This window comes from Populus nigra, chromosome 19 (genome assembly GCF_951802175.1).
Source record: "Populus nigra chromosome 19, ddPopNigr1.1, whole genome shotgun sequence".
In the NCBI taxonomy this organism is placed as follows: domain Eukaryota; kingdom Viridiplantae; phylum Streptophyta; class Magnoliopsida; order Malpighiales; family Salicaceae; genus Populus; species Populus nigra.
In genome coordinates, this window is record NC_084870.1 from 10,328,517 (window position 1) to 10,341,998 (window position 13,482).

The 13,482-nt window shown below is 36.0% G+C and overlaps 1 protein-coding gene and 1 pseudogene across 1 annotated transcript; one reads left to right on the forward strand and one right to left on the reverse strand.

Moving 5' to 3' along the window:
• The first annotated feature begins 960 nt into the window (after window positions 1-960).
• Window positions 961-4,779, forward strand: LOC133680029 (uncharacterized; annotated as a pseudogene).
• Window positions 4,780-7,886: 3,107 nt separating this feature from the next.
• LOC133680194 (dolichyl-diphosphooligosaccharide--protein glycosyltransferase 48 kDa subunit-like) lies at window positions 7,887-13,276 on the reverse strand. The gene is made up of 10 exons (XM_062103007.1): window positions 13,138-13,276; window positions 12,825-12,991; window positions 11,608-11,700; window positions 11,424-11,477; window positions 11,230-11,328; window positions 10,642-10,707; window positions 10,088-10,213; window positions 9,853-9,924; window positions 9,653-9,778; window positions 7,887-9,560 (listed from the first exon to the last, which is right to left on the reverse strand). The coding sequence occupies exons 1-10, from the start codon at window positions 13,274-13,276 to the stop codon at window positions 9,423-9,425; spliced, it is 1,080 nt and encodes a 359-aa protein (XP_061958991.1). The 3' UTR covers window positions 7,887-9,422.
• Window positions 13,277-13,482: the final 206 nt, after the last annotated feature.

Here is a 13,482-nt window from a genome sequence, read left to right on the forward strand (position 1 = left end):
TAGTAGTCTCTGATATAATAATATAATAATGTTTTAAACACCTTTGTATTACTTGAATTTAATTGAAAACAAAAAAAAATCCGGCATCTCCACGAACAACGGTTACCAAGTCAGGAAGAAAGAACGCAGAAAATTCATTCAAGAGGAAAACTAATATAAAGGACAACAAACCTGGCTTTTCCAGAAATTATTTACTTTTCCATTCAAGGTTAGCCTTTACGTGGCTTTATTCACGCCTGCCACGTAAGGAAAGAAGGAAAGCATGAAACTTTTACCAAATTTTAAACTGCTTTAACAAAAGAACAAGGTAGAATGTATAAATAAATCAATCTCTTAAACTGCTTTCACAAATTTTAATATTTATCTTCATGATTTCTTTGTTGATTTTTTATTAAATACAATATGAAAACTTGCATTTTTTCCAATAAAAAAAATAAATTTATGTTTTTTAATGATATTTATTTAGTGCTTTTTGCGGGGAACTGTTTAGAAAATCAACACTTTAATTAATGGACGGGGCTTGAGTTGCATCTCCCATAAATAATGTAGGAAATCGTTTGGAGGGAGTGATATTTTGTCTTTTAGCTATCAAGAGGGTTTGTTTTTTCTACTGATTTATTGAATTTTAATTTTTTAAATCAATTTTTAGACAAATTGATTTTTTAAATATATCATATAAAAGATACACTATTGAATTAATTATTTTTTATAAAAAAAACTTAATCTTCGTCAAGGTAATAACCGGTCTAAAATACCTGTGTCTCCTTGGTCTTTGGAAACGTGATATAAATGATATAAATTATGTTTTTAAAAATTTTAATTTTTGTATTTAAAATATTTTTTATATTTTTTTATATGTTAATATTAAAAATAATTTATAAAAAATAATTTTTTTATTTTAATTTTTTTTAAAAGAACTTTAAAGTATTACTGTTACAGTTACCCAGGTTATCTTCTCATTCTCATGATGATCCAAAAGGAAAGCGAGAGAATAAAGCACTGAGAGGTGGAGTGGAGAGCAGATTCCGCCTCAGGCGCCTCTCTCTAGGCTATATGGCAATGCACTAGCTTTCTCAGCTCATACACAAACTTGAAGCTCTCTACTGTCACTTCCCTTCTCTCATGTCTCATCACAAAAGAAAGTTCCCTCCAGTCAGTGTCAACCAAAATAAAAGAAGCAAACTCTGTCCCCTTCGTCTCCCCTCCTTCCTCTTCTCCTCGAAGAAAACCAGAGAGTCGGTGGAAGTGACGGCGTGTGAGAGCCACGAGTGTCATGTTAGCGATCCAATTTCCTCAACTCCACCACAAGCATCACCCTCTGCTGCCCCATCTCCTCAAAGGAACCCTAAAGTAAATGATCAATGCTTTATGTGCAAAAGGCTTGGCCACTGGTCCAAAGATTGCCCCAACAAAACCCCCCCAAAATCACTGGCCCTAAGCCCTGGATCATCCTCCTCGCCTTCAGTGCAGGTTCCTGATCTTCCAGAGGTTCGATGCCCTTGTGGTCAGGGCCCTTGTAAAGTTTTAACTTCGAACACCGTTAAAAATCCTGGCAGAAAGTTCTATGCTTGCCCTGTTGATCGTAGAACATCGGTTAGTACAGTACTATTGTCCAGTCTACACCTCATGCCCCACCTTTCCCTTATTTCTTTTTTGTTGCTCTTTTGTTGTTAATTTTTAGGGTAGTTGCGGATTCTTTAAATGGAGTGACGAAATTGTTGGTAGATTTAAACCTCCTATGTGTCCATGTGGTGCCGGGTCATGCAGTTTAAATATCATATCAAGTGGTCCAGACAGAGACCGATGGTATTTTGCTTGCCGGATTAAGAAGGTGTGCTCTTTGACTTTTGCTTCGTTTTCCTTTTCAACAATTTTCTACCGTGTTTTGAGTTCTGGGTCTTGGTTTTTTCCCTCAATAATATGCCATCTGTTCATAATCACTGCTACGGGCTGGTGCTGTTCTTCGTTGATCTTATTGGACTCGACGCTTCCATGTTCTCCAGATCATGCTCTATCGTGTTCGTAAAGTCCACATCACATTTTAATCAACCGTTGAGATTTTTACTCATTAATAGTGGGTCGTTGTTTCATATTTGATGTGAAGATTAAACACAAGCCTTACTGTTGATCTGTATTCAACAATTTAGATTTAAAGAACTTGCTATGTCGTATTTTCAAAGACAAGAACATGAAACTGACTTTATAACAGCAGCCTCACTGTAAATTTTCTCAAGAAAACATAGGAAAGTTCCTGGCCACAGCCGGGCATCACCTGTGGAGAATAAAGCTGTTTTTCTAATGCTTTCCAATAATTGATTGGAGCTGTAAACTCTTGGTCTTTGGGCGAGATGGTCAAAGTTAAAACACAGTTATTAGTTTTTACTTGTGTGTTTCTCCATACTTTTGCCTGTGTTTGTAATGCTTGTCTTGATCTAAGTAAAGTGGTTTGATTTTGATACAGAACCGTGGAGCTTGTAAATTTTTCCAGTGGGCAGATTCTAAAGGGAATAACATGCAGAATATGCAAGGAGATGAAAGCAAGGGATGCCCTGCCCGTCGGTCCTTGTTTACTGTAAACAATAAACTGTGCACGGAAGACAATAGGAGTTCTGATATTAAGTTGGAATCAACAATGGTGGAGAGTGATGATAATTATCCTATTTCATCCATGGATCCACCTATCAGAAAAGATGAGGTCCTTGTTAGGGACCTGGTCATGCAGGACTCCGAGTCTTGGGATCTTGTGTCAGGGACAGCACTTGAAGTCCCCCCACCAATACCCAAGCCTGAGATTCCTTGCCAAGAACCAGAGTTCTCTTTGCAAATTTCTAATGCAAGGGACACAAAAATTGAAGGTGTATATTTTTTGGGTACTTGATTTCTTTGTTTATTGCTGTCAGTTTGTTCTGATAATTTGCATGATCCCCACTATGATTTCACAACATTGAGTTCATTTTTCATTTTGGTGGTTGACTGATGATGTTTATCAGTTTTTACAAATTCATGTCCGTGTTTGATTGGGTAGGGTTGCTTTGACCTCACTTATTGGTTCCTAAAAGAGCCCCATGGTGACCCATCTTTCGCCGTAAATAATGTCCATTCATTTGTTCAGCTGTTTTCCTTCCTCAAATCTTCAGTTCTAACACCCCTGTTCTGTAACAGGCACTTCTCCTTTTGATCCTGTTATAGAAGATGTGGGTGATATTGAAGGCCTAGCTCTCTTAGCAGGCAGTTCATCAAATGATGATGAAAGGGATATACAGCAAGGTCCATTTCTACAATCTCCTAGAGAGGATGCTAAGCATCCAAATGATATTTTTCAGGAGCCTTCAGGGACGAAAACTGTGGTGGAGAACAGTGATACATCAAAGGTAGCCTTGAAAACGTTTGGGCAAGGTTTGCTCGCCATTCTGCAGTCTATGGATCAGACTCAGCATGAAACAATGTTGAAGGTGGCAGAAAACACTTTTGATGCTATGCGCCATCTCTCAATTGACTATGCATCTTTTTCCAAGGCTGTGAGGGAATACATTGAATGCAAATCAAAACTGGCTGGAATTGAGGAGTCCATGGGCGAAGAATTTTCTCGAGAAGAATTCCTTGGCCATTACAATGATAAGAAAACCCAGTTTGACAACATCTCTCAGCGCCATGTGGAGGCAGTATCTGCTTATGAAGCTTCCGAAAACCACCTCCAATCACTTCGCGTAGAAGTTTCACGTGTCAAAAACATGCTTCTTGAACTGGAGAAACAATTATCTTTCTGTGAGGCTGAGACTTTGAGGTGCAAGTCTTGTGTTACTGAAATTTCTAACCTTAAGTCAGAATCGGAGAGAAGCTTGGATGCTGCATGTGAGAAAATGGAAGAAGCTTTGAAACTTGAAGACGAGAGGGATTCATTGGTATATGCAGCAAATGCAGCATTAGAGAATGCAAGGGTTCAGCTTCTTCAATGACACCACGAAACTTTCGATTTGTTTGTGCAGTAGCAAACAATCTAGGTTACAATATCTGTATGTGTTTGTATGTACATACTTGTAAGCGAATCTAGCAACTTAAGGCATGCTCCTCGCACTTGTAAACACCAAGACCTGTATGGTATGTATAATGTTACGATACGTCATCCTAAGTAGTCTAATGTAGATTATGCTGCTTTTCTCTCGGAACTGACAGCTAATGTTTTCGTTGTTTGAAAGAAGGAACAAAGTGCTGACGTGGCTAAAATGGGTGAAGGTTAAAAACTGAAGGAGCTAGCGAAGGCAACCCCGGTTGTTTTTTGCAGGATAATGGGGGTTCAGGCGACATGGTTTATGGCAACCTGGTGATTTTTGGGCTGCTTTTCTCGGTTTGCAATTAGCTTGGCAGCAAAGGGTGTTGAAAGACCGAATTAGAGCTTGAATCGGTTAATTAGTGTTGGGACTCTCACTGAGGCCAATGCCGCTACTATGTGTGGTCTGTTCCAGCGAATTATGGATATGGTAAATTGGGATTGGAAAATTCAGGTCAACCATTCATTCAGGAGGGAAGGTAATGGTCTAATAGCTGGATTGTTCACGTCCTTGAAGTTTTAAGTTTTTTCATATTTGGTCTCTGTAGTGTTAGGTTTGTTTGATTGAGTCATCACACTTTATTTTTATAATATTTCAGTATGGGGACAGTAAAGAGTTTTTTTTTTTTGGTTTTGATAACAGTTTTGCAGTTAAAAATGGACTTGTTGAAGTTCTAGGATGTATTTGGGGTGGTGTTTTCAAGTGAATAATCGGTTTGTGGTTCTGACAACTCAATTGGATATTGATTTTGTTTTTGTTTTTTCATTGAAAATTGTTTTATTGATCTGACAAAGGTTTTATACGAAGAAAAAAGTTTTTGATAAAAAACGTATTGCTCAAAAAATAAAAAAATACCTTTTCTATTAAATTTAAATCATTTGATTTCCTATAAGTTTCTAGATTACATGCTTTAAATTCGTATTGAAAGAACCATCTTAATGATAAATTAGTCATGGTTGTGTCAAATAAAAAATAAATGAATAAATAAAAACAGAAGATTTTGACAGAATATATATTTTTTATTTATGAATTTAAATTGTTAATTTTCCTTTTCAAGTATTTATTTTAATGTTTATAAAGTCAAATAAAAATAGGTTTTGAGTATAAACTCGAAAATTGTGTGAGAAAAAAATATAAAACAGGGAATCATTTGTTTTTTATAGCTCGAACTTGAGTCCTGACTCAAGGCTGTTAGATTGATCAAGAGGATTATGAGAAGAAAAAAAAAAAAACCAATCAAGCACGTAGGGCATGAAAAATATTAGACATCATTTCAAAATATCAAGGTGGTGGGTGGCCAGCTTGATTCCGGTTTAGCATACAGAGCACAGCCCGCAATGCTGTCCTTTTTTTATAGCTGTTTTTTGGTTCGTTTGCAGGTGATTATTTGTTAGATTATAGACGACTTGTCGTTCCCTATCAAGGAGATGAATAAATGACAGGTGGTTTCTGGTTGCATTGGCGTATAGCCCTAATGGGATGGACTTCCTCAATCGCTGTCAGATTTAGACTGGGTTAAGCTTCTGTCTGAAGCAATACAATAAAAGGCTGTGGCATGATAGTTAGGACTTAGGAGTCTCGTCTTTTTTTTTTTTTTTTTTATTATTATTATTATCTCTGCCTTCTTCTCCTTGTGAAAAGAATTATCACTCGTAATAACGTCTCAAGTCTTCATCATGGAAAAAAAGAAGAAGTTAAAGAGACACAAAATAGGATTAAAAAATCATGAACCATTTATTGAAGAAGATACATGGATGTGATGCATGCCTTATTGCTAAATTCAAAACAGCTGAACTGTGCAAGACATTAACTTAGTTTTGCAGCTTCTTTGCCATCATCCACTTGATTCTGACGATTCACATCTGGACCATCACCACATTTAATCTCACATTCTTTTATACATTTTCCTGGCTCAATTTGAAGCTTGCATTTTTGAACACAGGGAGTAAAGCAGTCTGAAGCAGCCATTCTCGCATTACACAGAATCATCAACACCAGTATCAGGACCAGGAGAATGCTTGCCCGAATACCCTTACCCTCCATGTCGATCTCAATCAAAATTTCTTTCCCTCAGCCTTTAAATCTTTGTAGTTAGGGCCCTTGAATCCTTCTACACTACATATATATAGCGGATCGAGTGATTATATTTCAACGAATATGGACATAAATCTCACAAAACTCGATGCAAATGGAAGGAAAAGGATTGAGTAATCATTATAGGATGAATGAAATCGTTAGGTATATCTCATCGAATATCGATATAAATGGAAGGCAATTTCACAGATTCTAAATCTCGATGTCAATGGAAGGAAATGGGAATTTAATTTGTTTCCTGTATGATTAGCGATACAGTTAATATACTAGCAAACAGGAGAACAAACGGAGAAGGGAGCAGCTATTGACACTCCTCGATATACCATCGGCAGTCGGCCCCCACGCCTTTCTTTGCAAAGGACGAAATTATTTTTTAAAATATTTCAAAGATATATGCTTGAAAGACTTAACTCGTGATGGGTCTCTTCAGTCTTGCTGTGTTGTTACATGAAAGCATTGTTTGATTACTAATTATTGTATGGTGCTGGTAAATCTGTGGTTCAATCTTTTATTATATCAATGACAAATAAATACTATGATGTATTAAAAGTATTCTAGAAAATATATTTTATTTACCTATTAAGTGATTTATGATTCTTTAAATTCATATGAGAAGTGTATATGAGAATGGTTCTTTAATTTAAAAAACTACAAAAAAAAAGTTAAATAGAATGATAATATATATAGACACATGGTTTTTAAAAAATCAATAAATAATATATATAAAGAATTTTGAAACATAATTATATAAAACACTAGCATTCTAGGTATGAGTAATAAAAATGGACTCAACAATAGGAAGTTATGCTTTTGATTAGGGTGCGTTAATGGACCAGATCTTGACTTGAATTTTATTTGACTTTGATGTAATTAAACAGATTTGGTATACAATTTTATGATTCTAGTCTAATTATGATTAACACGTTTTATAGAATGAATCAAATATTAATCAACTTGGATTCGATCCAATAATAATCCAATCTGGAATTAATATCAATATTATTTTTATTTACAGAGCATATCACTTTGCTCAAACTCAATAACAAAAAAAATATTTCTTTCAAGTATGCTATTCTATTCTTTATTTAGTATATATTTCAACTAATAACTATTTTCGAGTTAGTTGTAAATAAAAAATCAACTAGCAATTTCTTTCACTATTTTCTTGAAAGGTGATTTCAAGAAAAATCTTTCCATAAATTGTTCTATACAAAACAATAGGCATGTAAGTTAATTAAGAAGATCGTCATATTTGATTTTTTATATGAATTGAAAACGTCAATTATTGATATGCCATATCACTACTGCTTATTCGTGTGTGTGTGTATATATATATATATATTTTAAAAAAATTACCCCTTTCCAATTATGAGTATTTTATCAAATGAACTTTAATTAAAAATATTGTATAAAAAATGGAAATAATTTTATTAGAAAATCATTCTGTAACAAACAAAAATGGAAAAACAGAGAATTTTTTTCAGAATTAAGAGGTATACTAATTAAGTTGTCGTCTGCCATGAACCCATAACACGAGCGACCAAGTGATTCTTTGACCATTCAATCAATGACGCATCAAGATTGTAATTATCTATCAATGCCATTGCTTATAAACAATCCCAACCCATACTGTTCGTTCTTTTCAATTTCTCTCCCTCCCCCTCTTCTCTGCCTCTCTCTGTCACGGAAGGCCAGTCATATAGCATTCTCAAGCAAAAAAAAATACATACGAAAAACTCAAAGTTTGGCTTGTAAACTGGCTAATTGACTTCATTCAACTTGTTTAAACCACAAGAAGCTAACAAGTCAAGCAACAACATAAATATTAACAAGAATGTATATTTTGGAACCCAGCAGACCCAGGATCTTTTAAACTAATGCAGAGATAAATCCCTTGCTCCCTCCAAGCAAGACAGGTTGCATTTTCAATATGATGCCCATACCTTTGTATGGAGGAAACCAATAGTCCCTGGGTATTGTGGTTCCAAATCTTAGCAACTAGGGTTCAAGCATTGACACCAGCACAGCAACAGAAATCTTTCCATGGAGGAAATTATAGATTCTATATTAAGAACAAGCTTAACTAGGTTTGATAAAGAGCTATTCTTGGACAAATCAATAAGCAAGTCTGAAGAGAATTATTGAATAAAGATCCAGCTTAGGCCCAGTCCACGTTAAACCAAGCCAGGGGTGAATACCAAAATGCTCATCATATCAACTTCCATTGCCCAACCAAGAAGGAGTAATATGTGGTTAAGGATACAAGCTGAATGGTTAATGAGAAGTTCAAAGACTAATATCCCAGATTCTAAAAAGACGAGTACTGGCAGACGACCTGAAGGGGTCTATAACCTAAACTCCAGTGATGTAACAGATAAAATGACTTTGATGGCAGGGTCTTAAAAATGAAAATGGCTAAGAGTGGTTTAGAGAGGAGCAATACCATAGAAAATGCAGCTCCATAGCAGGGGTAAGCTGCTGGTATAAATCTCTCATATTCATTATGTCTATAGGGCCAGACTGGAATATGCAATTCAATTTTCAAAAACCCACGGCATCAACAATAGCAGCTATAGCAGAAAAAGACATTGTACTTATTCAATACTCAGCAGACTATAATACTGAATATAAATGAAATACAAACTGTCAGTATTGTTTAACTTAAGAGGTTTGTAATGAATTTGATTAAGTTGGCAAATTTCAAGCTACTGTGCCATTTATTTTCCCCCTTTTAACTATAACTTCAACCGGTAGCTAGGCAACATATGAAAAAGATGCATGAAGAAAAGCATAAGCAAAGGTGCACGTACTTTGTTCGTCCTGCCTTGTTATAAGTTAACAAGATCCCAAGCAACCACCTATTATGCAATGAAAGTCAAAAAATACAGCAGAGATCAAAGAAGGTATGCAGGTTTCACATGAACAAGACCAGATGACTATGAAAAAGGCATCACACACCACTGCAGAAGCCTTTAGTCCAATCAATTAGAAATTCCTTTTTGAAGAATCTGTAATTTAAAATGCTAACTTTAAAAATCAGTTATTATTATGGACTCTCCCATAACATTATATACACGCACTTGTAAATTATCACATGAACTTTTGGCACCATCCATTAATGTTCATTGACTGCTTAGTTAAATCCATGCAGGTGGATTTTGTGCCTTACAATAAAGCATTAGAGTTATTGTTTCCCTCTGAATTGCCAAGGGAATTAAAATTAAAAACTTCACATTAATGGTTAAAAGGGGTTCCAAACCAAAGGTGTCAAAAAAAATGCTAACCATGAAGTAGGAGAAGAAATTTAATTACCTGCTTTGATAGGGATAAGCTTGTACAACCAAGTCTTTGGCACTCCATCTTGAACTGGAAAACCCCATGCACATCTGGAACCTTGAAAGATGTGAAATACAGACCCTGCAGTACATATAATTACGAAGCAAAAACCTCAACAATGGAGGAAACCAAAATTCACATGCATATACATGCTCAATAATCAACTAGCTTACTTTTGTATCTGTTGACAAGGTTTTCAAAACATAGGGGCTCATCATGTAAAACTGCACTTGAATATCATCTGCCACATATGGTTCACAGCTTGCTCCAGACCACACATATATTTCAACAGAGTATTCCTGCAACCAAAGCTTATCCACAATTTATTTCTCCAGTTCTAACAAAAAGAGAAAAAACAAGAGAGAAATATTACCAATTCATCTTTGATCCTGTAAATTGCAGGTTCATCAGCTTCCCCAACTTCGTGGTGTCTTACATCTACAGCCTGTAAATCATGAACTGTCTTAAATAAATGCATTAATAAGGACATAAGGTGATCACAAGTAACCAACAAGAAAATAGCAATTTTCATTTCCTAGTGTTCAGAATGAGTTCATGTTCGGCAATATTAAGAGATCATACCAAAATACAAATGAAAACATCCTCACCTTAAGATGACCTCCATCATGGAAAATCCATTTGTTGAGTTCAGTCAAGAACTGCTCATTTCCGGATTTCACATGTCTGGTATCAAAAAATAAAATTAACTTGCTGTCAATAGCATCTGCAAGATTTTTTCAGCATGATAATAACATTCATTTGAAGTTCATGTTCATAACTAAGTCAGACGCATGTGCCGAAAACCAAGTAAGAAGAAGTCCCAAATTGTAGTTTTAATAGACACCAATAACTACATTGTCATTACTGCCCTTGACAGATAATCACATCAAACAACAAAAAGAAATAAAAATTAGTAAGCCATGTGTTTCTTCCAGTCCAGAAAAAACCACCTGAATTCTGCAAAAAGCAACAGAATTCCACAACCTTCCTATAACCTCACTTCAGTAAGTTAATCCTTTCTTGTAGTCATTTTTTAGTCAGGTTTTCTGGTGTCCACATCCATCTTCGCACTCTTTTAATGAACATAGTAACAGTTTCATATGGATTACTGAACATATTTAAACGATGATAAAAAAAAAAGGCAAGTTAAGGCTTCACTGACTTGGTTGAGCTCCCTGCCTTCTGCACCCCAGAGATCTAAAGAATCTGAAAATGGAGCCAAGCCAATCTGAAAATGGGTACACAATGAGAAAATTTGTTCACCTAAGAACAGCCACATACTGTTGCTGAACATGCTTAATGAGCCAGCAATCAAAATTCGTGCATTATTCCTTGCCTGAAAGGAAAGGAAAGGAAAGCACGGGCAATTTTTTTCTTTGAGATGTTACATGCAGGCATACCGAATCATTTTATTCTTTGAGTTTACATACGAATCTTGCTTTCTCTTTGCTTCTTTGTTGCATTAGGAAGTTTTCTTGTATCCTTCCATAATTGATAACAATATCTTAAAATGTTGCCTGATATGTGTTAACCCAGCCGTAGATTGATATTCAACAAAAGATTACCAGAGCATAGATAATAGCATAGCATGGAAGCAAATATACTTCCACAATTCACATATTCAATAAAATAAAACAAGAAAAAATCATAAAAATATCAAGATAGCAATTATAAAAACATTATGGCAAGTTAATGAGACAAAATCTAGAAGACAATAGAGAACAAAAGGTTGCACATGAACAATCGATACTAAAGAGATTGCAGAACCAGTGAGTTCTGGAGGACTTGACATCGCAGACTTGGGGTTAGCAGAACATGCAGCTGGAGAAGCCGAAATAACTTTTAATACCTAAAAACTCCACACATTTTGATGAACAACTTAAGGTAAAACAGTCGTTTAGGCTTCAATTCTGCAAACAGTTACAGAAAAAAAATCCAGATTACCAAGCTGTTTGCAGCATTTACCGTATGTGCAACCCCTTCAAAAAGCGCAGGAGCCTATACCAGATTCGTAAAAGAACTACTGATAAGAAATTAAAACAAAACCATCACTAGCATAGCAACACGAGCATCAACATCAAAACTTCTGTAATTGTTTTACTTCAATACTGTCACTTCCCAAAATCACCTTAGAATTAATAAAACAAGCAATCAATGTATGATCTCCTTCAGTATCCGACACCGCATAGCTAATATGATCTATAACCATAGCTGCTGGATCCTACACCAATTAGACTAAATTACACTACTACGTTTAACACTAAACAAATGATAAAAAAAACTTACAATTAATTAATTAACACCAATCTCTGGCTATTTCGCGAATTAAATCAGACAGGTTAGCATCCGCTCCAATAATCAAATGACCATAATCAATAAAATTAGCAATCGCAGCGATATCAATCGATTCTCCGAAACCTAACCGGAAAACTAGAAGGGATCACAGAGTGACTGGCGGTCGAGAGGGGCAAAAGAGGATTAGAGCTTCGTATATTGGCCTTAGCGTTGGAGTGAGAGTTTGGGATCGTCAGCGAGTCTGAAGTCAAGGTTAAAGTTGTTGCGGGATTGGAGGGAGTTGAAGAAGAGAGAGTGTGGGGACTTGAGTGCGAAGTCGTCGAGTAAGATGAGAATGCGGCGGTTGGTTGGAGAGTCGGGGGAGGAGGACGTGGTGAAGAAGGGGAGGATAGTTAGGCGAAGGAGAAGGTTTATGGCCATTTTGGAGGTGATGGGGTTTAGACTTCAGAGTGGGAGAGTGAGAGGCCGGGGATTTGTTAAATCGTTGGAGTTTTGAGCAGTTTTTTCGTTTACCGGTCGGGGCCGGAGCTGCTTGATAGTAGAAATGTAAGGGTTTGGCAATTTATGAAAAAATGGTGGTAATTTTCTAAAGGAGAAATAATGGTGGATTATTCAAGGATTAGATTTCTTAATTTACGAGAATTGTAATGAACAAGTGATAATGTCAATAGATATAACCTAATATCATAAATATTCCCAATGATTAGATTCTGGATTTTAAATTGGTACGCAGACAAGCACGCATTATGTGCCACACCAGCATCCTTATCTTCTCCGGAGCCTTAACCTTCCATGCCCAGATCCATTTAACATTTGTATGCAGATTTCTGTTCCTTTGTATCAGCCACAAATAGGCAGACTTCGAGGTGTACACGAAGCCCTCTCGAAGACGATGAAAAGCTTTAAATATTGACCTCCACGTATAGCAGACGCCGAAGCCTGAAATAAATTTTTATTGCCAAGATACTTGTGATGCATTAAGCGCACCCAAATTTTTTTCCTGCCATTGAATCATTGCCAGGCATTTTCCCATAAGAGAGAGATATTAACCAATCTCGCATCTCTCAGGCCTAGCCCTCCAAATTGTCTCAGTCTTGAAATAGTATTCCAGTTTACAAGGTGAAGTCCTCTCTCCCCATCCGAACGAACCCAAATAAAATCCCGCACAATCTTATCTATACCCTCGCAAACTGCTCGAGGGAGCCAAAATTTGCGTACTGTAAATAGGAATAGAAGTAATTAATAACAGGCCTGGCCAAAGTAACCCTACCAGCTTTATTTAACATCTTTCCTTTCCACGCAGCAAGTCGAGCCTAGATGCGATCAATAATAATAAAATTGAAGTACGTTCGTTTAACCCTACCTTGCAACAAGGGGAAACCCAAATATTTCCCCAGGTTGCTGGCAAATTTAACGGTAGAAAGTTGGGACAACTCTAACTTCAGCCCTCTTAACCCTAAGGCATTGCAGAAACTGGAAAGCACATCAATTATCAAACGCATCTGGCCTGCGCTAGCTCTAGCAAAAATCAGGACATCATCCACGAAAAACAAATGAGTTAATTCGAATAGCTTAAAATAATTTAATTTCAATTTGATTTTAAAAAATTAAAATGATATCATTTTATTTTTTGAAATCAAATTGAATTTTGATTGGACTTAATTTTGAGTTACTTTTTTTTTTTAAATTCAGACGGGACAAATTTAAT

Coding starts and splice junctions, on each gene's coding strand:
- LOC133680194 (XM_062103007.1), bottom strand. CDS start 13,276: ATGCGTTTGATAATTGATGTGCTTTCCAGTTTCTGCAATGCCTTAGGG. Junction 10,214..10,641: donor AAGGCAGGGAGCTCAACCAA/GTCAGTGAAGCC, acceptor TCATGCTGAAAA/AATCTTGCAGATGCTATTGA. Junction 9,779..9,852: donor ACAGGATCAAAGATGAATTG/GTAATATTTCTC, acceptor CTTTGGTTGCAG/GAATACTCTGTTGAAATATA.